This window comes from Eptatretus burgeri, chromosome 17 (genome assembly GCF_056783735.1).
Source record: "Eptatretus burgeri isolate ZD-2024b chromosome 17, Ebu_testis_v1, whole genome shotgun sequence".
Classification (NCBI taxonomy): domain Eukaryota; kingdom Metazoa; phylum Chordata; class Myxini; order Myxiniformes; family Myxinidae; genus Eptatretus; species Eptatretus burgeri.
Window position 1 is genome coordinate 37,568,571 of NC_140977.1, and position 25,702 is coordinate 37,594,272.

At 41.0% G+C, this 25,702-nt stretch overlaps 1 protein-coding gene across 1 annotated transcript in view; it reads left to right on the forward strand.

The window, feature by feature from the left end:
- The window catches only part of LOC147009786 (extracellular signal-regulated kinase 2-like), a 48,032-nt gene that overhangs the window by 15,031 nt on the left and 7,299 nt on the right, over positions 1-25,702 (forward strand). The window contains exons 2-11 of the mRNA XM_085862196.1: positions 3,519-3,599; positions 4,053-4,151; positions 9,010-9,043; positions 12,777-12,860; positions 18,709-18,839; positions 19,779-19,930; positions 20,026-20,165; positions 21,530-21,581; positions 21,796-21,930; positions 22,747-22,858. Of these exons, the coding sequence (XP_085718322.1) occupies positions 3,534-3,599; positions 4,053-4,151; positions 9,010-9,043; positions 12,777-12,860; positions 18,709-18,839; positions 19,779-19,930; positions 20,026-20,165; positions 21,530-21,581; positions 21,796-21,930; positions 22,747-22,858 (1,005 nt within the window). The 5' untranslated portion in view covers positions 3,519-3,533. The remainder of the gene's footprint in view (positions 1-3,518; positions 3,600-4,052; positions 4,152-9,009; positions 9,044-12,776; positions 12,861-18,708; positions 18,840-19,778; positions 19,931-20,025; positions 20,166-21,529; positions 21,582-21,795; positions 21,931-22,746; positions 22,859-25,702) is intronic.

Below are 25,702 nucleotides of genomic sequence, written 5' to 3' on the forward strand. Positions count from 1 at the left end.
ACGACTGCATCATGTTGTCTACATTTTTTCACAAACCTTTGAATTTGAGACTTGGTGGCCATGCTTTTCCTTGTTCTTGTTGCAAAATGTGTGCAGAACAGGTGCCTTCTCTGTAAGAACGAATTTGTCCGGAGATAGTTTTCGACAGAAAATTACTTTTCTTCAGGTGTCCACGGCATGGCGTGTGAATGTCACGGGTTCAAGGAATAGGCACATACACTCTCCCTTAACTCAGTTCAGACCTCCAGAAAAAATTAAAGAAATTTAATGAAAACTGTGAAAGTTATTAAACCTTTCCTGGGTCCCACTTTCGTTGGGTCGTAATTTAGGTATCCGTTCCCCATGAGTGGTTATTAAACATACCACAAACTCTTTGAAGTTTCATGAATAACCAAAACCAAGCTTGTGAAATGGGAGAAAGCTTCCACCTGTTTCTCCACTAATTATGAAATGCTGTGGGAGGATCAAGCAGTCACCGACACACTGAACCTTGACCTTCCTCCAGTTAATTTGCACCTGACAGGTCCTTACTGCAGTAGTTGTAATCTTTCTGCATGACGCAGCTCTTCTTCGTGTAAAAATCATTGATAAGTATTATTATTTCGTGTGCAGCCTGTGGACGGATCACTGCTGGGAGTGCGGCTGTGCCGCTGATGCAGTGCCCCCTGTTACCAGTAAGCTGGTACTCATTTTGCCGACCTCAGAAGGATGACAGGCTGAGTCAACCTACCTAGTGTTATTTAACGTAACATTGAGGTCCGAATTTAGATTCTAGTTGAGATCCGAATCCAGATCAATCGCTAAACTATTCAGACAGGTCAAGGTATGTGTTCTATATCCGAAACTGAGTGTCCTAGTTTCATCCTGCAGCCAGCCAGCTTCAATATGAGGAATATGGTGGATCATGCATATGGAGCATGGGCAGGATAGCTTAGACTATAATCCTTAGAGGTATGCACACTCGCCTCTGAGCTGTCTAGCCTGGGCTTTAACCTAGGTCCAGCTATATAATGGTCATCCTGGTGTGATGCAGGCAGAGCGTGTTTATCCATTGCAGGAAAGCCAGAGGACGCGCCTGCTCACACTCATTGGTGGACATTAAATATTCTCTGGTGTCTTTCGTGAAGAAGCGGCGAGTTATCACCAGCATCATGAAACAAATTATACAAGTTCTTGCCCAAATCACAATGAGACCACTGTTGGACATAAAACGTTCGCCGATCGATCCCCTTAATAAGGTGGGAATAATTGTGGCCGTTAAAGAAAGACAGTAGTAGTAGTAGTAGTAGTAGTAGTAGTAGTAGTAGTAGTAGTAGTAGTAGTAGTAGTAGTAGTAGTAGTAGTAGTAGTAGTAGTAGTAGTAGTAGTAGTAGTAGTCGTCGTAGTAGTCGATCGTAAAAGCCCCCAATAGTATATTCTAAAAAAAAAAAATTCTCATGGCCCCCAATTATTTTGGGTTTTCATTCTCGATTATCCACATTACCCTGTTCTTCCATAGACCTTGACGTCAAACTTTCCAATGAAGGTAGTCTTAATGCGTTTTGGAGTAAATTTATTATATCATACTCTAACTAGAAGGGCACTCGGTTGAGCGTATACCTCCGCCAAGCCATGCCTGATCCATGAGAACATATCGGGCCTAATACATTTTTGAAATATCATGCCATACAGTACTACTATATATCGTTTTTGGCCATTTCTCTCAATGGTGAGAATCATTTAAAAAGTATGAGTAGTCGGATCCGGATCCGGATCTTCACCAAAATGTAATCAGTTCGTCCTTGTCACACACTCAAACTGTCCACAAAATTTCATCTGGATCCATCCACAACTTTTTGAGATATCCTGCACACAAACAGACAAACAAGCAAACAGACAAGCAAACAAACAAACAAACAAGAAGACGTCGTGCAGAGCATGACACTTGCAAAATCCATAAAACAAATTTGACCTCAAAAATAATTGGTGGTTGAATTAATTGAACTGAAATAAAACTTCTCTTCAAATTTCCAGTCAATCGGACGAAAATTGAGGATTTTAGAAATACCACCTTAGTTGTTGACTTTGGGCCTATGTTGACCTTTTGATCGATGTTGACCTGAAAAATAATTTGATGGTTGAATTCAGTACCTAAAATATATATCCTCTTCAAATTTCAAGTCAATCGGATGAAAATTGAGGAATTTAGAGATCTCACTTAAGTTGTTGACCTTTTGGCCTATAATGACCTCTAAAATAATTGGCTGGTTGAATTCAGTGACCTGAAATATAAATTTTCTTCAAATTTCAAGTGAATCGGATGAAAATTAAGCATTTTAGAAATACCACCTTTGTTGTTGACCTTGGGCCTATATTGACCTTTTGACCTCAAAAACAATAAGCTTCTTCCTTACGCCAAACCCTACCATGTGGTGAACTTTCGTGAAGATTGGTTTAAAATTGTGACCTGCAGGTGACAAGCAAACAGACAGACAAACAGACGAGCCGGTAGGCGACGAGGGATTCGCTAGGATCGAAGCGCAGGATACGATGCTTTTCATTCTGACCGATCCACCGACGAAGATTCATTGCCAACACGTATTGGTTAACATACCATTGTTCCTCTGCCTGGCAAGATTTTTCCTATTGCGTATTTTGCCAACTGGCACTCCTCATAAAAAATGACGGTAAATAGACACCCTATTTTTGAAGGACTACCATTTGAAAAATAATCGGTTTGCTGGTTTGTGCTGTGGAGCGTCGCGTTGCAGACACACACACACACACACACACACACACACACACACACACACACACACACACACACACACACACACACACACACACACACACACACACACACACACACACACAAAACCCGATAAACTTCTCTCAATGCTCTTGTTTGACCACACCTCCTGAGCCACACAATATTTTTCATAAGCCACGCCTACTTTTCATAAGCCACGCCCACTTCCTACGCCACTCCCACTTTTCATCAACCACGTCCACTTTCCCTAAGCTCCGCCCATTTTCCTAAGCCCCTCATAAAAATGACGGTAAATAGACACCCGATTTTTGAAGGACTACCATTTGAAAAAGAAAACCTCAATCAAAAATCGGCTCGAGTAAAATTTTCTAAATATCTCGAAGTGTTTAATTCCGAAGTCTCGATTCTCTACATTCAAAACTGAAGGACAAGTATTGAAAATACTGTACGCAGTTTTTCAGCCGCTGCACAGCAACGGGTGGTTGCTCGGCAACGAAATTTGAACGCGCACATTCCCAGTTTATATTACACCTGTTGGCAAAGTTTCATCGAAATCGGTTTGCTGGTTCGTGCTGTGGAGCCTCGCGTCGCACACACACACACACACACACACACACACACACACACACACACACACACACACACACACACACACACACACACACACACACACACACACACACACACACACACAGGGATGAAAACATCACCTCCTTCACCTTCGTTGGTGGAGGTAATAAGTGCTAATTCATTGTGTTTTCGTCCTCAGGCTTTGGAAGGAGCCATGTCATCAAAGGTTGACCCTGAAATCCTGCGACTGTACACCATTCGTCGGCGCCTCGGAAAGGGGGTATGTTGGCTACTTCCTTATTTTCCAAACAAATCTTGGGTATTTTGTTTAAAATAAATGTTTATACACTCCGGTTAGATTCTTCCAGAATTTAATATCTATCTTTGTTGTCGAAATTGAATTGTTAACTTCGATAGGACTCCGATAGTATTCACTTTCTTAATCTTCCACTGGATGCACTGTGATTCAATTGATTGGAGTTCTTCCCTTTCCATTCATGATCTTTTCTTGTTGTTGCTAACTTTTTCCAAAGGTTCCTACCTGCCCTTCACTGTCGGTCAAAACGCCCTAATCCTCCATGAGTCTCGACGTTGTTGAGAAGGACTACCTTTTATTATCATTGTTTTTTTTAATTGCGAAACAATGTAGGCTGGAGTGATCTATAAGTGTAAGTGATGGAGTGATCTGTAGTTTTAGGAAGCTCTTATGCAGTTGACACTACTCGCGGTGCAGGTTCATGGTGCGGTGTGGAAAGCTGTGGACCGGTGGACAGGCGAGGTCGTGGCCATTAAGAAGATCTACAATGCTTTCCGCAACTTAACCGATGCACAGGTACGGTCGAGAAGTTCTTTACATCTTTACATCCTTGCAGGAGATTCTGTAATACTTTACCTTGGTTGGTATCTCCATTTGTGGGTTTCGGGACGTGGGAGGAAGTTCTCCCAGAACTCAAAATCTCCACCTCCTGATTTTTTGGTGAAGGATCGTGATTCATGAACCAAACTGTGACGCTTCGTTCTCATTGCCTCGTTCCAAGGGCTCTTTTCAAAATCTTCACTGAACCTCTGATCCTGGTATTTGGTCCTTTTCCTGACTTCTGTAGCAGTTCGTCCAAAGTCATTGATAACTGAGACCTCGATCAACAATGCTGACTTTTCCTTTTTGTGTTTGAGCACTATGTCTGGATGCAGTGCTTTGTTTGCAATGTTCACACTTGACGGGATCATTGTGTCATGCGTGAGTATTGTTTGTTCGTTTTCAAGGATCGGATTTGGTTTGTGGTTCCATGATTGTTCTGGGACCGTGACGTTGAAATGTCTACCGATGGGCCAGTGGGTTACTCTGCAAACGCTGTCGTGTCATTCTGTGTACAGCTGTTCAGACATGAGTATTTTACATCCCAAAAGGAGGTGATTGCTACTTTCTGGTTCTATCCCACAAAACCTGCATTTGTCTGATTGGCTCAATCCCCTCATTTGTTTTTAAAGGCAACAGTGTAGTGTCCTTGGTCTTGGGCATTTATGATGACTCGTTCTCCATCCCAATTAATTTGACCTCTTCTGAACCATTCCAATGAACCTTCCTTGACGATCCCTGTCCTGTCAAGCTCTTTTTTTTTTCAATCTTCCTGCTCTTTAGTCATTCCCATTTGTCAGAGTATATCTGCTGATATCTGTTTTTGTAATATTCCTTTTTTTTCTTTGAAATCATTGGAACTGTGTTTGTTTCTGTTTCGTTTTCCTGTGTAGTATCCACCATTTGCACCTGTTTTTTGGAAGTTTGTTGTTCAATGGATTAAGGATCCCTTTTCTGGTTTGTTGTTTTCTTGCTCGTGTACAAATCTCATCCGGTTGTCTGTTGAGCTTTTCACATATTCTGCTAGTCCGACACATGATGTTCTGTGCACTTGGTTAAACTCCATCAAATCACCTCCTCTCTCTTGTCTCGGTAAGTACAACCTCGGTATGCATTGGTTTTTGTAGAACATCTTTTGAATAGTTAGACATTTCCTTGTTTTGGTGTCTAGATTGTTGATCTCCAATTGTGGCCAGTTTATAATTACACAACTTTATTGGAATACCGGTACTGCAAGTTGGTTTATAGCTTTGGTTTTGTTTCTTGGGGAGAGGGATGACTTCAGAATTAGTCTTATTCTGCATAGGTACTCTTTACTGATTATTTTACGCATTTTTTTTTTGTGTTGTACCTGGAGACCTTCGTCGATTCCGAGGTATTTGTAGGATGCTTTGTTTTCGAGTTACTGTATTGTTGTGCTTTCATCGATTGAGATGTTGCCTGTTCTTTTTGTTTTTCCTTGTATAAATTTGCATTTGGTGCATTTGTCAAGACCAAACTCCATTCGGATGTCCTCCGAGTACTGTTTTACTAGTTTCAATTGATCTGCCAATTTGTTATCATTTGGGGCAAAGTGTTTTATATCGTTCATATGCAGTAGGTGTATTACCTTTCTTGTTTCTTTGGTCATTTTCCTGTTACATGTGAGATTGTACCTGTGTCCTTGTTCATTGATGAGGTTACTCATTGGGTCCAGAGCCAGACAGAACAGGAGGGGGAAAGGTTGTCACCTTGTAAGACACCACGTCATATCTTTACCGCTGGGATTTCAATATTTCCATTTCACATAATGGTAGTATCAGAGTTGTGTTCCAGAGCATCATTGCTTTCTCAATCAGAGTGATTATCTTGGGGTCAATTTTGTATACTTGCATGCATTTTATAATCCATGAACTTGGGACACTGTCAAAGGCTTCTTTGAAAATCTATCCAGACTGTGTTGGCTTGTCGAAGCTTGCAGTTTTGGAGGATGGTTTTATTTAACAACAAATGGTCTATTGTTCCATAACATCCCCTTTTATATCCTTTCTGCCTCTGCCTCGAAAGCTACCTGTTGAGTGAGGTGTTCATACGTTGCGTCGGTGATTATGTTAAAAGTTTGTATGTTGTTGGTAGGCAAGTTATTGGCTCGATATTTGTTGCATAGATGGGTTTCTTCAGATTTAGAAATCAGAAGAGTGTTGCCTTCTGTGAGCCATTCGGTCATCCCTTGGATGAGTTTGTTAAATGCTCGAGCATAGTGAGGGTGGACAGCATGTAGTTGCTTTAGTCAGATGTTTGGAATCCAATCAGGGCCTGGGCATTTGATGTTTGGTGCTTTTGCAAGACGTTTTCTAAGTTTTTCCTCGTCAATTGTCAGTGGGGGCATTTCCTGGAGCTGTTTCTTTTTATTTTCCAAGTGTTGTATCCAATCTGCTTCCTTATTGTGTTCTTTTTCGTCTTCAAGTATACCTTTAAAAATTTTTTCTCGGTCTTGTTTTTAAGGGGGAAGTGTCACTTAATGTTTCTGTTTCCCTCGCTCTCGGTGAAACTTTTTCTGGTTTTTTTCAAACTGTTGATTTTTATTTCTTCTGTTGTTGGCTTCATTGTAGTTTTTTTTTAATTTTCCTTTCTATCTGCTGTATTTGGAGTTTATTATGGACATCTTTACATCCTTCTGGGAGGTTTTGTCAATCTTTACATCCTTGTGGGACGTTCTGTACGTCTCTACATCCTTGTGGAAGGTTTTGTTCATATTTACATCCTTGCAGGAAGTTCTGTCAAACGTTCCATCCTCACTGAAACTTATTTCAAGCTTTATATATTTGCTAGAAGTTCTGCAGTCTAACATTGTGTCCTTGCCCGGAGTTCGGAGTGGATTTGTGGCTTGTTCAGAGTACCTTTACATCCTTGCTAGAAGTTCTACGCCACCATGAATTCGAGTCGGATGATTTATTTGCAGAGTTTGTTGTACGTAAATACCTTAACATATACGTTCAGAGTATAAATAACTATGATATCATCTCAGATGTGGACGTTATATTGAAGCTCGGCATTTTTATCCGTTTTACGTCCATCCAAGTGACGACACACACATTGATGAATCGCCCTGACTGTGAGACACTGGGATGACAGTTTATAGCTGGGTCGGGATTCGAACCCAGGCTCGACAGCTAAGAGGTGAATTATGCAAACCTCTAGGCCATCCTAAAAATCAGGAAAGTAATATTCCAAGACTTTGGTGGGGTCACAATCAGAGTGTCTGCTCTGAGGCTGGGAGTTCAGTGTGAATCCTGGCCGAGTCAAAGCAAAGACTTTTAAAATAGTACGTGTTACTTCCTTGTTTGATGCTCAGCATTTAAAAAAGGATAGAGCACACACCTTGATGGCTCACCTTACATGTGAATTACAGAGATGACAGTTTATAGTTGGAGTAAGATTTGAACCCAGGATAGACAGCATGTAGGTAACTGTACATACCTCTAGCGCATCCTGCAACACATCTTCATCAGCCATCCTTACTGCTTATATATGGTAGTAGAAAAACAAACAAACAATCACTTCCGCTTCGCTGTGAAGCTCTGTTGTTACCGAAGGTGGACGGAGGTTATGTTTTCACCCCTGTCTATCTGTCTGTCTGTCTGTTTGTTTGTTTGTTTGCTTGTGAACAGGATATCTCAAAAAGTTGTGGACGGATTCGGACGAAACTTGGTGGGCAGGTTGGGTGTGTGACAAGGAAGAATTGATTCGATTTCGGTGAAGATGCAAATCCAGATCCGGATCCGAGAAATGCTTTTTTTTTAATGATTCTTCACCATTGAGTGATTGGGCTAAAACGATATATAGCAGGATATCTCAAAAAAGTTATTGACAGATTCAGACGAAACTTGGTGGATGAGTTGGTTCGGTGACGAGAACAAACCAAATTTTAGTTCAGGTCCAAATTCAGATCCAGCCTATCAGTGGGATACAAAATGTAATCTGTTCAGCCTGGCCCAGTAATGCGCTCGACCAAGTGCCCTTCTAGTTATTTCTGTAATTAAGTGCAAAGATGGAATAACAATGCACATTCCATGCATGAAGCAATTCCTTGTGCAAGTTGTTTTTCTCGTACAATTTTGACATGATGATGGCCACAACTGCTTGTGAATATCTTTATAGCTGAAAATTCACCTTGGACAGGTCACTACGCCATCACAGAGGTGCCCTCATCCAGGGCATGGATTTAAATGAAGAAGCCCTCAACCAATCAGGGCAGCAGCACGCAACGGCCTATTGTGGGATGTTTTGACATCCACACATGAATGCGAGCACAGGTGACAGTCAGGTGAAAGCCCCATCGGAATGATGGTATACTACATGGTGCAACACCCTACCTGCGAGACACCAAGATGACAGTTTAATGTCGAGACGGGAATCGAACCTAGAGCTATGCAACTGGAGAAAGGTGGGATAAGATGCCCTCCCCTCTCTTCCCAGCCTTCATTACCTGGTTATGTGTTCACGATCTTGTACGTCTACACAGAGAGCTCTATGGCTGAAAGCAAAGTGTGTTTGTGTGTAGTGCTCACTATACTGAACAAATAACTAGGAAGGATGTATTTATATAGAGGGTATCTTGTTCCACCTTACCTTACTAAATATGATAACTCAGCAGATCGAAATTTCAAAAACCTCGACTTACAAGGAAAGGTGTGAGTATTTCTTCCTTCAATGCATATCAGTGCACATTGTTTGACCTGATAATCATGAATAAGTCTATTATGCTATCAGAATTAACTTTGTTTTATGCATGCGTGGCATCTTTGTGATCAACATCCTGATGCTAACTTTGATTATCTATGTTTTTTTTTAGAGGACCTTCCGGGAAGTCATTTTCCTCAAGGCAAGTTTGGGTTATAATCCTCTCCTTATTCTTCTTCATGAACGGCCAAAATTATTCCACCCTCTTTTGCGGTTGGACCGGGAAAGATTTTGACCCAAGTATTGCTAGCAGGTTGGCCTAGAGGTACACACACTCACCTCTAAGTTGTATAGCCTGGGTTCGAATCCTGACCAAGCTACACAGTATACTGTCATTATGGTGCTGTGCAGGGTGGGTGATTTATCAATGTGTTTGCCGTCCCTCGGATGGATGTTAAACTGGGCATCACACCTGCAGTCATGAGTTGGTAGATGTCAAAGATCCTATGGTGTCCTTTGTATAGATTTGGTGAGCTATCGCCGGCACCATAAACAAATTACAAATTATATACACCTAATCTACAGAGGGCATTGCATCCAGGGGCACAGCTGCACCCTCAGCCAATGATGCTACCCTACAGCCTTGTGGTGCATACGAAAAAAGAAGAAGTGTAAAGATTCGCTGCACGACTCCAATCGTCTGAGTTGTACTCAATGTGCATCACTCTGAGGTTTGTTTGTGACATCACAGTGATAACTCTTTAACCTTAATGTATGACATCTCCTCTGTTAGGAATTTGCGACAGATTGTGAGGATGATGATGATGATGATGATGATGATGATGATGATGATGATGATGATGATGATGATGATGATGATGAAGAAGCTGTTTGATGTTAGGGGTGAAGAATATCGTGATACACAGTAAATGCTTGTTCTCAGGGTGCAGACACACTGTATGATGTTCCATAACATGCACTCACAGCATTGATAGAGTTCCACCAAAACTAATTATGAGGCCCCATAAGAAAAATTCCAATGGAAATAAATGAGATGATTGTGGTATTGGGAGTTACATGAATATCCATGAATGCATGATGAAGCGGAACTGACAAGACAGAACCGAGAGTGACGTCTGAGAGCTCTGGAGTAAGGGCAGCAGGAGACGCCATTAAAAACGGTTGAGCTGAAGAACCTGCGTGTGGGCTGACTTTGTTACACAACAATGATCCTGGAGGAAGTAGGACGAGGGCCATTCAATGAATCTCCCTCATAGGGATTGGATATCAAACCTCAAGGAAACTTTGTGTTCAGCCATTCCAGTAAGACATCCATGGTCTTTCTGAAACCAATGTGATCTGAGGAAGTTCTCAAAGTAAACATGTTATCAGCATTTAAAGCTGTATTGTCAAATTAAAGACCAAATAGTGCATTGGAGTCATCCTAAGGAGTCATCAGGAACATTGGACTCATCATAAGGAGTCATCATAAGCAAGATTGGAGTCATCACAAGGAGTCATCATAAAGAGTCATCATAAGGAACATTGGAGTCATCATAAGGAGTCATCATAAGCAAGAATAGAGTCATCAGAAAGAGTCACCATAAAGAGTCATCATAAGGAATATTGGTCATCATAAGGAGTCATAAGGAGTCATCATAAGGAACATTGGAGTCATCATAAGGAGTCATCATAAAGAGTCATCATAAGGAACATTGGAGTTATCATAAGGAACATTGCAGTCATCACAAGGAACATTGGAGTCATCATAAGCAAGAATGGAGTCATCATAAGGAACATTGGAGTCATCATAAGGAACATTGCAGTCATCACAAGGAACATTGGAGTCCTCATAAGGAACATTGCAGTCATCACAAGGAACATTGGAGTCATCATAAGCAAGAATGGAGTCATCATAAGGAACATTGGAGTCATCTTAAGTAACATTGGAGTCATAATAAGGAGTCATCATAAAGAGTCATCATAAGGAATATTGCAGTCATCATAAGGAATCATTATGAGGAACATTGGAGTCATCATAAGGAATCATTATGAGGAACATTGGAGTCATCATAAGGAATCATTATGAGGAACATTGGAGTCATCATAAAGAGTCATCATAAGGAACATTGGAGTCATCATAAGGAGTCATCATAAGCAAGATTGGAGTCATCATAAAGAGTCATCATAAGGAACATTGGAGTCATCATAAGGAGTCATCATAAGCAAGATTGGAGTCATCACAAGGGGTCTTCATAAAGAGTCATCATAAGGAATATTGGAGTCATCATAAGCAAGAATGGAGTCATCATAAGGAACATTAGAGTTATCATAAGGAACATTGGAGTTATCATAAGGAGTCATCATAAGGAACATTGGAGTCATCATACGGAACATTGGAGTCATCATAAGGAGTCATCATAAAGAGTCATCATAAGGAATATTGGAGTCATCATAAGGAATCATTATGAGGAACATTGGAGTCATCATAAGGAATCATTATGAGGAACATTGGAGTCATCATAAGGAATCATTATGAGGAACATTGGAGTCATCATAAAGACTCATCATAAGGAGTCATAATAAGGAACATTGGAGTCATCATAAGGAGTCATCATAAAGAGTCATCATAATGAACATTGGACTTATCATAAAGAGTCATCATAAGGAACATTGGAGTCATCATAAGGAACATTGCAGTCATCACAAGGAACATTGGAGTCATCATAAGGAGTCATAATAAGGAACATTGGAGTCATCATAAGGAGTCATCATAAAGACTCATCATAAGGAACATTGGAGTCATCATAAGGAACATTGCAGTCATCACAAGGAACATTGGAGTCATCATAAGGAGTCATAATAAGGAACATTGGTGTCATCATAAGGAGTCATCATGAAGACTCATCATAAGGAACATTGGAGTCATCATAAGCAAGAATGGAGTCATCATAAGTAACATTGGAGTCATCATAAAGAGTCATCATAAGGAATCATTATGAGGAACATTGGAGTCATCATAAGGAATCATTATGAGGAACATTGGAGTCATCATAAGGAATCATTATGGGGAACATTGGAGTCATCATAAGGAATCATTATGAGGAACATTGGAGTCATCATAAGGAATCATTATGAGGAACATTCGAGTCATCATAAGGAACATTGGAGTCATCATAAGTAACATTGGAGTCATCATAAGGAGTCATCATAAAGAGTCATCATAAGGAGTCATCATAAAGAGTCATCATAAAGAACATTAGTCATCATAAGCAATATTGCAGTCATCATAAGAAGTCAAAATAAGGAACACGAAGAAACAAAGAGCAAAGATAGAAGGACAAAACATTTATGCTTTGAGATCAGCCTGTTGTAATGTCGTTGTTCAACTTAATATGGGACAAAACATTTATGGCATGCGTTGTGGGTTAAATGGATCAACAGTGTTGCTTGACACACCTCAAAATCGTGAACGTTTCCACAGATGATGGTCTTCCCTGGACAGGTTGCTACTCCACTGCCGGGTGCTCCTAAAGCAGGTCTTTGTCAGGGTGGGCAGTAATTTACAATTTGGCTCAGTTACAACTTGGCTAACAAAAGGTGTCATTGGATATTAAACATCCACCAGCAAATGCCATCAGAAAGGAAAACCAACTTAAAGAGGATGGTATATACTCATTGGTGTAACATCCTGCTCGTGTAGCATGAGGATGAAAGTTTCTCGTCGAGTTAGGAATGAAACCTAGACTGCAAAACTTAAACACAATGGAAATGAGATAGAGCAATCAGAGATTGCAGACCCTTACCAAACGTAGATGCGATAATAAATATGAGATACTCCTTGAATAATTGCTGGACATGGAAAAGATTGAGGACAATGAAAGACTTTATCAAACTGCTGAAAGTGATGTCAACTTTCATCCCTTTCATCCCAGGAAGTTGATCATCCAAACATTATCAAGATGAAAGACGTCATCCCAGCGGAGAACGACCGTGACATCTACCTTATCTTCGAGTTCATGGGTGTGTATGGGTCAGATTTTGAACCAGCAAACCTCAAAACGTCCATACAGGAATGCCCATCTGCAATGGGAGTCTAATTTTGCTTATTTTTTCTTCCCAAAGGGGAATTATTTTTATAATATAAATGTGGAGGAATTTTAACAGCCCGCCTTCTCAGACCCTTAAGTCCCACGCATGCCCCTTCCATTCCCTTCCCTTATTCCTACATCTCATCACAAACTTGCTTTCCTTCTTTCCCCACGACCACTCTCACTCCCACTGTCTGCTGCCCTCCTTTCTCTCCCTCCTATGATCCTTTCTTGTCAATTATTATTTTTCTCAATTTACCGAACCATCCCTCCCACCCTCCCATCCTATCCATTCACACATAATAAATAGTTAGGCTTCAACCCTTTGAACGCTGAGCTCCTTGGATTTTCGGCTCCCCAACCCTGGGTTCCTGGAGAAAAATCCGACTTCTCGGGTATATGGAGGTTTGAATAGCAACTGGTAAACTAGCTGTTTTGGGTATATGGAGGTTTGAATAGCAACTGGTAAACTAGCTGTTTTGGGTATATGGAGGTATGAATAGCAGCCGGTAAACTAGCTGTTTGGGTATATGGAGGTTTGAATAGCAACCGGTAAACTAGCTGTTTGGGTATATGGAGGTTTGAATAGCAACCAGTAAACTAGCTGTTTTGGGTATATGGAGGTTTGAATAGCAACCAGTAAACTAGCTGTTTTGGGTATATGGAGGTTTGAATAGCAACTGGTAAACTAGCTGTTTTGGGTATATGGAGGTTTGAATAGCAACCGGTAAACTAGCTGTTTTGGGTATATGGAGGTTTGAATAGCAACCGGTAAACTAGCTGTTTTGGGTATATGGAGGTTTGAATAGCAACCGGTAAACTAGCTGTTTTGGGTATATGGAGGTTTGAATAGCAGCCGGTAAACTAGCTGTTTTGGGTATATGGAGGTTTGAATAGCAACCGGTAAACTAGCTGTTTTGGGTATATGGAGGTTTGAATAGCAACCGGTAAACTAGCTGTTTTGGGTATATGGAGGTTTGAATAGCAGCTGGTAAACTAGCTGTTTTGGGTATATGGAGGTTTGAATAGCAACCGGTAAACTAGCTGTTTTGGGTATATGGAGGTTTGAATAGCAACCAGTAAACTAGCTGTTTTGGGTATATGGAGGTTTGAATAGCAGCTGGTAAACTAGCTGTTTTGGGTATATGGAGGTTTGAATAGCAACCAGTAAACTAGCTGTTTTGGCTATATGGAGGTTTGAATAGCAACCGGTAAACTAGCTGTTTTGGGTATATGGAGGTTTGAATAGCAACCAGTAAACTAGCTGTTTTGGGTATATGGAGGTTTGAATAGCAACCGGTAAACTAGCTGTTTTGGGTATATGGAGGTTTGAATAGCAACCAGTAAACTAGCTGTTTTGGGTATATGGAGGTTTGAATAGCAACCAGTAAACTAGCTGTTTTGGGTATATGGAGGTTTGAATAGCAACCGGTAAACTAGCTGTTTTGGGTATATGGAGGTTTGAATAGCAACCGGTAAACTAGCTGTTTTGGGTATATGGAGGTTTGAATAGCAACCAGTAAACTAGCTGTTTTGGGTATATGGAGGTTTGAATAGCAGCTGGTAAACTAGCTGTTTTGGGTATATGGAGGTTTGAATAGCAACCGGTAAACTAGCTGTTTTGGGTATATGGAGGTTTGAATAGCAACCAGTAAACTAGCTGTTTTGGGTATATGGAGGTTTGAATAGCAGCTGGTAAACTAGCTGTTTTGGGTATATGGAGGTTTGAATAGCAACCAGTAAACTAGCTGTTTTGGCTATATGGAGGTTTGAATAGCAACCGGTAAACTAGCTGTTTTGGGTATATGGAGGTTTGAATAGCAACCAGTAAACTAGCTGTTTTGGGTATATGGAGGTTTGAATAGCAACCGGTAAACTAGCTGTTTTGGGTATATGGAGGTTTGAATAGCAACCAGTAAACTAGCTGTTTTGGGTATATGGAGGTTTGAATAGCAACCAGTAAACTAGCTGTTTTGGCTATATGGAGGTTTGAATAGCAACCGGTAAACTAGCTGTTTTGGGTATATGGAGGTTTGAATAGCAACCAGTAAACTCGCTGTTTTGGCTATATGGAGGTTTGAATAGCAACCGGTAAACTAGCTGTTTTGGGTATATGGAGGTTTGAATAGCAGCCGGTAAACTAGCTGTTTTGGGTATATGGAGGTTTGAATAGCAACCAGTAAACTAGCTGTTTTGGGTATATGGAGGTTTGAATAGCAACCAGTAAACTCGCTGTTTTGGGTATATGGAGGTTTGAATAGCAACCGGTAAACTAGCTGTTTTGGGTATATGGAGGTTTGAATAGCAGCCGGTAAACTAGCTGTTTTGGGTATATGGAGGTTTGAATAGCAACCAGTAAACTAGCTGTTTTGGGTATATGGAGGTTTGAATAGCAGCTGGTAAACTAGCTGTTTTGGGTATATGGAGGTTTGAATAGCAACCGGTAAACTAGCTGTTTTGGGTATATGGAGGTTTGAATAGCAACCAGTAAACTAGCTGTTTTGGGTATATGGAGGTTTGAATAGCAGCTGGTAAACTAGCTGTTTTGGGTATATGGAGGTTTGAATAGCAACCAGTAAACTAGCTGTTTTGGCTATATGGAGGTTTGAATAGCAACCGGTAAACTAGCTGTTTTGGGTATATGGAGGTTTGAATAGCAACCAGTAAACTAGCTGTTTTGGGTATATGGAGGTTTGAATAGCAACCGGTAAACTAGCTGTTTTGGGTATATGGAGGTTTGAATAGCAACCAGTAAACTAGCTGTTTTGGGTATATGGAGGTTTGAATAGCAACCAGTAAACTAGCTGTTTTGGCTATATGGAGGTTTGAATAGCAACCGGTAAACTAGCTGTTTTGGGTATATGGAGGTTTGAATAGCAACCAGTAAACTCGCTGTTTTGGCTATATGGAGGTTTGAATAGCAACCGGTAAACTAGCTGTTTTGGGTATATGGAGGTTTGAATAGCAGCCGGTAAACTAGCTGTTTTGGGTATATGGAGGTTTGAATAGCAACCAGTAAACTCGCTGTTTTGGCTATATGGAGGTTTGAATAGCAACCAGTAAACTCGCTGTTTTGGGTATATGGAGGTTTGAATAGCAACCGGTAAACTAGCTGTTTTGGGTATATGGAGGTTTGAATAGCAGCCGGTAAACTAGCTGTTTTGGGTATATGGAGGTTTGAATAGCAACCAGTAAACTAGCTGTTTTGGGTATATGGAGGTTTGAATAGCAACCAGTAAACTAGCTGTTTTGGGTATATGGAGGTTTGAATAGCAACCGGTAAACTAGCTGTTTTGGGTATATGGAGGTTTGAATAGCAACCAGTAAACTCGCTGTTTTGGGTATATGGAGGTTTGAATAGCAACCGGTAAACTAGCTGTTTTGGGTATATGGAGGTTTGAATAGCAACCAGTAAACTAGCTGTTTTGGGTATATGGAGGTTTGAATAGCAACCAGTAAACTAGCTGTTTTGGGTATATGGAGGTTTGAATAGCAACCAGTAAACTCGCTGTTTTGGGTATATGGAGGTTTGAATAGCAACCGGTAAACTAGCTGTTTTGGGTATATGGAGGTTTGAATAGCAGCCGGTAAACTAGCTGTTTTGGGTATATGGAGGTTTGAATAGCAACCGGTAAACTAGCTGTTTTGGGTATATGGAGGTTTGAATAGCAACCGGTAAACTAGCTGTTTTGGGTATATGGAGGTTTGAATAGCAGCCGGTAAACTAGCTGTTTGGGTATATGGAGGTTTGAATAGCAACCAGTAAACTAGCTGTTTTGGGTATATGGAGGTTTGAATAGCAACCGGTAAACTAGCTGTTTTGGGTATATGGAGGTTTGAATAGCAACCGGTAAACTAGCTGTTTTGGGTATATGGAGGTTTGAATAGCAGCCGGTAAACTAGCTGTTTTGGGTATATGGAGGTTTGAATAGCAACCAGTAAACTAGCTGTTTTGGGTATATGGAGGTTTGAATAGCAGCTGGTAAACTAGCTGTTTTGGGTATATGGAGGTTTGAATAGCAACCGGTAAACTAGCTGTTTTGGGTATATGGAGGTTTGAATAGCAACCAGTAAACTAGCTGTTTTGGGTATATGGAGGTTTGAATAGCAGCTGGTAAACTAGCTGTTTTGGGTATATGGAGGTTTGAATAGCAACCAGTAAACTAGCTGTTTTGGCTATATGGAGGTTTGAATAGCAACCGGTAAACTAGCTGTTTTGGGTATATGGAGGTTTGAATAGCAACCAGTAAACTAGCTGTTTTGGGTATATGGAGGTTTGAATAGCAACCGGTAAACTAGCTGTTTTGGGTATATGGAGGTTTGAATAGCAGTTGGTAAACTAGCTGTTTTGGGTATATGGAGGTTTGAATAGCAACCAGTAAACTAGCTGTTTTGGCTATATGGAGGTTTGAATAGCAACCGGTAAACTAGCTGTTTTGGGTATATGGAGGTTTGAATAGCAACCAGTAAACTCGCTGTTTTGGCTATATGGAGGTTTGAATAGCAACCGGTAAACTAGCTGTTTTGGGTATATGGAGGTTTGAATAGCAGCCGGTAAACTAGCTGTTTTGGGTATATGGAGGTTTGAATAGCAACCAGTAAACTAGCTGTTTTGGGTATATGGAGGTTTGAATAGCAACCAGTAAACTCGCTGTTTTGGCTATATGGAGGTTTGAATAGCAACCGGTAAACTAGCTGTTTTGGGTATATGGAGGTTTGAATAGCAGCCGGTAAACTAGCTGTTTTGGGTATATGGAGGTTTGAATAGCAACCAGTAAACTAGCTGTTTTGGGTATATGGAGGTTTGAATAGCAACCAGTAAACTCGCTGTTTTGGCTATATGGAGGTTTGAATAGCAACCGGTAAACTAGCTGTCTTGGGTATATGGAGGTTTGAATAGCAGCTGGTAAACTAGCTGTTTTGGGTATATGGAGGTTTGAATAGCAACCAGTAAACTAGCTGTTTTGGGTATATGGAGGTTTGAATAGCAGCTGGTAAACTTGCCGCTCGGGTAGATGAAAGTTTGAATCTTCTTCTTCTTCTTCTTCTTCTTCTTCTTCTTCTTCTTCTTCTTCTTCTTCTTCTTCTTCTTCTTCTTCTTCTTCTTCTTTCGGCTGCTCCCGTTAGGGGTCGCCACAGCGGATCATCCGTATGATCCGCACAGTGATTTGGCACATGTTTTACGCCGGATGCCCTTCCTGACGCAACCCTGGTCGCCAGATGAAAGTTTGAATAGCACCCGGTAAAGCGCCCGTTTGGGTATATGGAGGTTTGAATAGCCGCTGATAAAATGGCCACTCGGGTTCAAAGGGGTATTTTCTTGTGCATGGCAGCTTGGTTTCCAGGTAGCTATCATTTCTTGGAAGCATGGCTGTGCCCTTCTACCAGTACACTGCTCCTTATTTCGCCAACCATGGAAGGATGACAGGCTGAGTCAGCCCCACCTCGTGTTAATTCAGCAGCCAATGGAACTCAAACTCAGGACGCTATGATCCTAAGCCAGCCACCCTCACCACTAAGCCAACACCAAGCTTTTCAAAGGGTTAAGGTACTAAGTTAAAATATTTCAGGTTAAATATATATATATATATATATATATATATATATATATATATATATATATATATATATATATATATATATATATATATATATATATCTGCCTGATGTGTTCCTCTGTGCCACATTAGTTAACTGATGTATTTCAATAGTACTTGCATATCATTCACCAGCAGGTTAATCTACTATACTTGTAACATATAGTCAATTTCTTTGGGCAGCCACAGACCTCCAGAAAGTCATTCAGAAGGGACACATTCTAAAGGATGTGCACCAACGATACATCATGCACCAGCTTCTCCTTGCGACCAAGTATCTGCATTCTGTAAACATCATCCATCGGGACCTAAAGGTATGGATAAACGGTTGTTCACTTTGTTTGGTATTTTCCAAGTTTGTAATTTAAAACTGGAGGCTTTAGGGAATAGGGGAAGGGATGAAGCGGAATGGGATGATGGTGGGGGGGGGGGAGGGGGAAGGTGTCTCTGCTTGTAACAGCGGTTGCCACAGGTGTGATGGGCTGATATATGTGATAAGATGAAGGCAAAGTCAGCAGTGAATCATACGAGGGTGTAGCCAGGTTGTGCTCTCACTCTCCCCTCTTCTGAGTCTCTTATTGTTCGAGTTGCCCTGTATGTTGTATCATCAACTCCCTTTCTGGTTTCTCGGAATCGCCCATCCCACTGATATAATGTAACCTAACCATGCTTCTGCACCACAGCTTCCCTTTTATAGTTTGTCGTTTGTCCTTTGGTGGTGGTGTGGGGTGGAGGAGGGGTACGGGAGGTCCATTACTATCTGCATTTGTGTGGTCATACGCCACATGCAAGCACTCAATGCCAATTCCGTGCCGACCAAACCAGGCTCAAATGGAATGGCTGGGTTTGCTGGTGCATTATGGATTAGGGAAGGGGTGAATAATCATAAAAAGGAGGATAGGTTAATTGTTAAACACATGCTTATGGGACTCCACATAACTCTGACTACTTGACTGTCCTTCAGCCTCACACATATGGTCACAAGGTCCCACCCAGTCAAGGCTGAACCGACAGCACAATCTCCTTGGTGTTTCTATAATATTTATATACCACTACCCTCACCCCCATCACACTCTTTGCAATGCGTGGAACTGCTTTTTTGTTGTCAAGGAAACTAGGGGACATTGTTGTCCTTTTACATGAATTGCAAGGCATACTGAGCTACAGTATATGTGTTCATGGGAACGCCAAACAAGCCAATGCAAAAGCAACCTTCGATTTATGGTCTTTCCCCCTGCTGTGTTGCTCCATAGCCATCAAACATCTTGTTGAACACCGAGTGCGTAGTGAAGTTGTGCGATTTTCGGCTGGCCTGCTCACTCGCCCCACCTTCCCTTAGCGGGCTGAACAGTGGGGTGTCCACTTGCTGGTACCGTCCACCTGAGATCCTGCTTTCCACACCTTGGTAAATATTAAGGAAGAATTGTCTATTGAAGCTTGATGCACTTTGTTTTATGGAAGTACATTCCCTTAATTGTGGTGGTTGTGGTGGTTTTCTAGTTATGGTAAGGCAGCGGACCTCTGGGCTCTGGGCTGTGTTCTGGCTGAGATGTTGAGTGGTCGTCCACTCTTCACTGGCTCCTCAACCTTCGATCAACTACAGCGAATTATTCGCTTCGTCCCTCCTGCTTCTCGACAAGGCACGTCCATTTGATAAAATAAATCAAATCCACCTCTCACTCACTTGGGCTCTTCGAACAAGGGGATCTGGGTAAATTATGGTGCATTTAAAAAAAAAAAAGTTTAAAATGATGTAAAGTGAAAAATGTGATTACGGTTCGATGTCATCATTCAGTTTTTCTTTTTTATGCCTCTGCTTGACGAAGTTGCCGGAGACATTATGTTTTCGGATTGCCCATACGTACGTACGTCCGTCCATGCCAAGTTTCTCTGTTTTCTCTGCAACCGCTTATCTGATTGACACAAATTTTTCACCATATGCGTGACGACTCATGGAGAATGTTTTAATGATAATTGTGACGTCATAGGTCACGTGGTGTGGTAGCCATGTTGGAAGATTGGAAAAACTTTAGACTTCTGTATCTCTGAAACCACTTCATGGAAAAAAAATTGAAACTTGACACATGGCCAGTACTCTCCGTGGGGAATAAGTGTGATTTTTTTTTGATGATGTCATAGGTGGCTTCGATGTGACGTCATAATTGCGTACGTCCAACGCTTTATCCGATCAGTATGAACATTTTTGAAGGTCATCTGGGGCTAAATTTTATGGGTGAAAAAAAATTGGTGATGTCATCAGTCACGTGGTTAGGCAGCCTTTTTTTTTGGTTTTTAACATGAAAACCTTCAGAAATCTTCTCCAAAATAGCTGAACAGATAGAGGCAAAACTTTACAGGTCTGATCACCTATCCACGAGGAACAACACTTCTCCATCTACTGTATGTCATAGGTCACGTGGTTTGGCAGCAATGATTTTTTTTTGAAGAATAAAACTTTTTAAATCTCCTCTCCAGAACGGCTTGACAGCTCAAGGGGAAACTTTACCCACATGTTCTCCAAGCCAAGAGCATACCAGGGAGTTCACAAATAATTAATGTCACTTAGTCTGGCAGCCATATCTGATTGAACGAAAATCTTTAAGAAATTTATCTTGAACCACTTCATCAATCAATGTGGAACTTCACAATTATGATGTTGTAGTCATGGGGAATACTGTATATGTTTTATATTTCAACCACATCGGGTGCATGGTCTGTCATCCTGAGTTACTTAGCATTTCAAATCCGGGTTCAGAGATTTAAATAAAACTTGGTACAAGGATGTATAATGATGTAATAACGTGGGCGGAGGGCGGAGGAAAATCTGGTGATGTCACGACGTCGAAGAGTGCCCTTCTAGTTTAATTTGATTTTAGATTCCCTTTAAGAAATGCAACCTTCAGGCAATGCGACTATATCACGAAAATTGTCCTAAATTTCATTCTCATCTTTTGTGTTTTTTTTAGTCATTGATTAATCTGCCGTGTTTTGTTTTCTCTGGCAGAGCTGGCAACCTTGAGGCCTGACTGCACCGCACTTGCAGAACGCTTGGTTTGGTGTGTTCCCTCAGCACCTATATCAGTGTCTAGCGACTGCCAATTTACATCATCAAAGTAGCAACTTGAAATACCTGCACAAAACACACCAAGCTCCTGACTTTTCTCATCTGTGGCTGTTCATTTCTTAGTTTCTTGACCTTGGCAGCACCCATGGTGTTTTTCAGCGCAATTTCCGTGCACCGCTGAATGCAACCTTTTGTGCCGGGTGCAGTCAGCACCGACCACTGTACAAAGAGATCCCCGATGCTGCCCCCGATGCACTGCACTTGCTGCACCAACTACTCGTGTTCAACCCAGCACAACGCACGTCGGCAGCAGATGCACTGCTTCACCCCTATGTGTCGAGGTGTGCACTATTCGATGCCAGCTGTATGGTGATGACCTACCTAGTGGAATATTCATACCAATGGGTTATCCATTGTTACTAAATATACTGGATGATCGTGCTGCCACCTGAAATAAATCCAGAAAAAGAAATGTTCACAAGTTGTTTTTCTGAAAATATTTGTCTTGACCCCCAAAGTGTTGTGCAATGAGGTCACATCCTTTTATTTTGATTGAGGATGATAAAGTATGTTCCCTTACAGTGACCGTCAACATAAAAGAAGGCCATTCGGCCCATCAAAGCCTGGGCAATGATTGCTTGTCTGCGCTCTATCCTTTTTATAGACTGTGCGTCAAGCAAGGAAGCAGTATGTACCGTTTTTAAAGTCTTTGGTGTGTCTCATCAACCTCCCAGACTCCGAGTGGATGTGGATCGTCCAACCATTATGCTGAGTCTGGTTAAAGTCTGCGAAGTTGGAGTCTGGTTAAAGTCTGGGAGGTTAGAGTCTGGTTAAAGCAAAGAAGGTCTCGGAAGTCGGCAGTTCGAACCCTGGTCGAATCATACCAAACACTTAAAAAAATGGTATGTGCTGCTTCTTTGTTTGACACTCAGAATTTAGAAAGGATAGACGAAGAACAAACAACCACAAGTTGGCAACAATAGCACAGGCTTTGATGGGCCTAATGGCTTATTCCTGCATTGAAGTTCTGTGTAAGGGAACTCATACGATAATTATTGAAGTACCTATGCTCACATAGCAAGGTATGCAGTTGTCTGGATGTTCTGTGAGGTGATGCATCTGAAGCAGTGAGGTATGATTGTAGTGTGATGTTGTAGATTCCGTGGAGCAGATGTTGTATCTCCTTCTTCACTACCAGTGGAGGTCGTCACAACACTGAATAATGGCAGTTGCCTCACACCTACAGAATACCGCACTCAGCTGTACCATGTAAGGTTATCCACCTACTTTTTATGCTTATTTTACGACTTTGTGTGTATAATATTGTATATCACATGGAGCGCAGTCGTACTCCATATAGAGGGATGATACGGGGAAAAAATGGCCGCCCATTCAAATGTGTACACAATGATTCGCTTATTAACTACTATAGAGTGAAGTCATAAGCAATTAAAAGCCATACCTTTTATTCTTGAGCATTTTCTGAACAACCAAGACTTAAAAAGACACCAGAATACATCACTAAAGTACCACAATGAGAGATCACTGAAATGCCTATTTGTACTTCTTCCCCTCCAAAAGCAATGCAAAACTGTAGCCCGACCTACCTCATTATCTGCTGAAGCTACGATGGTGATTCCAACACGAGGAAGTTACTTTGTCTCTGGGTTAGTGCACGCAACCCAAAATAACAAAATAGACAAAACATTAATCGTTTTATTATGAAAAGAAATCGAACATAAAGATGTGGACTCAACCAAACCAGACTAGGATCGTGTGAGGGGGTAAAATGGGCACTGGACGGAACCATTGCAAAAGTGATACATATCCAAACCATCACCCAAATCAATTGAAACAAGTATTAAAACAATTTAATCACATAGATGGATTTAAACCATACCAAAATAACAAAATATATGAAACATTAAGCATTTTATTACTTTAAAAAAATTGCAGAAACAAGAAAAAATCTTGAAAAAAAAAGTCAAAATATATAGGGATGAAATCTTAAAAAAAAAAAACCAAACAAGGTAGGAATGATACCACATTACAATGCCACAATACAACACCACAATCCTCTTATGGATTACTATCACGACATCTTTTGACATTTTACTTTTGTTGTGGGATTATGATGGATGAAGAAGAATAAAGAAGAAGAACAATGAAGAATGGCATCACATTATGATGCCACAATACAACTCCAAAATCCTCTTCTGGTTTAGCATCACGACATATTTTGACATTGTTCCATCGCAATCCCACATCAAAAGAAAAATGTCGTTAACATTTTACTTTTCTTGTTGGATTGTGAAAATAGAGCATCGTTAACACATTATGGGGAAATAGTCGATTCAAGTCATGCGAGTCCGATACAACGTCGTTCCAAAATTTTAAGTGAAGTTCTGTAATGCTCCCTGCAAAATTTATATCGACTGTAGCGCACCATCTGCCAGTGTAGAAGCGACAATGTTGCGTCGCTCGCTAGTGGAGAACTGACAACATGGCAAGCACTCAGTACAGTGGATGCCGCATCGCTCTATCTCCAGATCCCACTTATTACCCTTGCCAAAGGAGAGGGTATTGCATTTGGGTCCGTTTGTTGGGTCGCCAAAATAGGTGACCCTTATTGTCAGTAATTCTGTCTGTTTGTTTGGATGTTTGTCATCAGCATAATTGGTAGTAAACGTGGGCGGATTTTAACCAAACTCAGGTGGTAGGTACATCTTGTGACTTCGTGCTTTGGAAATTGTGATGGCTGCTAGGGACGCTTTGGTTTCCCAGCAACAACCAAAAAACCTTCAAAATCGGTACCGTTCACACGAAATCAATTCCGAAAGCCATTATCCCACGTAGGGTTATGAAATTTGGCACGAATGATCTACAGGTGATGCTCTATCAAATATATTCCGGTTTTTGTGATATATGGAATACTTTACCCGTAGCGCCCCCTACAATTAGGGTATGCGCGAAAATTGGCGAAAATTGAAGGCCCCCGAGCAACCAGGTGAGTGCATCGATACGAATGAAACTTTGCAGGTTCATGGTACTCAATGAGTACTACAACTTTACCTCAGGACATATAGTTCAAAAATCGACAACATGCGAGAGCTGGAGGTGCCGTCGCGCCAAATGCTACTCCTCCTAGGGTTATGGTCGGATGGTCATGAAAATTCACACTAATCGTCTGGAATACATTGTGCACAAATGATCATGCCGGATTTTCGATTTAGATGTTTGTTCACCCACAGCACCCCCTCGAACTTTGGGGATTTCCGATTTCAAACCACATTTTCGGTACTTTTCATTCAAATGGATACCGAGTAGTTATCAGTAGATGGAACTGGATGAGATTTGATATGCCTAATCTTAAGATGATTCCCTATCCGCTATACGACATCCATTTTGCTCTATATCATATAGTTTCCATGCTCGGTGACCCATCGCCGCCTACCGGCTTGTTTGTCTGTTTGCTTGTCTGCACAGAACTTTCATGTTTTTCTCCACAACCGCTTATCATATTGAGACGAAATTTTCACCATTGATGTGACTACTCATGTAGAATGTTGTAATGATAATTATGACGTCATAGGTAACGTGGTGTGGCAGTCATATTGGAAAAACGGAAAAAACTTTGGACCTCTGTATCTCTGAAACTGCACCAAGGAAAAAATTGAAACTTGGCACATAGCAAGTACTCCTCATGGGGAATGAGGGTGATCTTTTTCATGATGTCATAGGTGCCTTCGTTATGACGTCGTAATTGCATATGTAGAACGCCACATCCAATCCGTATGAAAAATTTTTGAGGGTCATGGAGGGATAAAATGGTCCACAGAAAAAAAAAAATTGATGATGTCATCGGTCAAGTGATTCAGCAGCCATATTGTATTTTTTGTTTTAACCTTCAAAAATCTTCTTCTCCGAAATGACTGAACAGATAGAGACGAAACTTTACATGTCTGACCGCCTGTCCATGAGGAACAAAAGGTTCACACATATGATGTTATAGGTCACATGGATTGGCAGCCATATTGGATTTACCCTAAAACCTATATAAAATACACCACTCAAAAGGTCTGCCATCTCTGATTGCTCTTTTTCTTGTTTCAT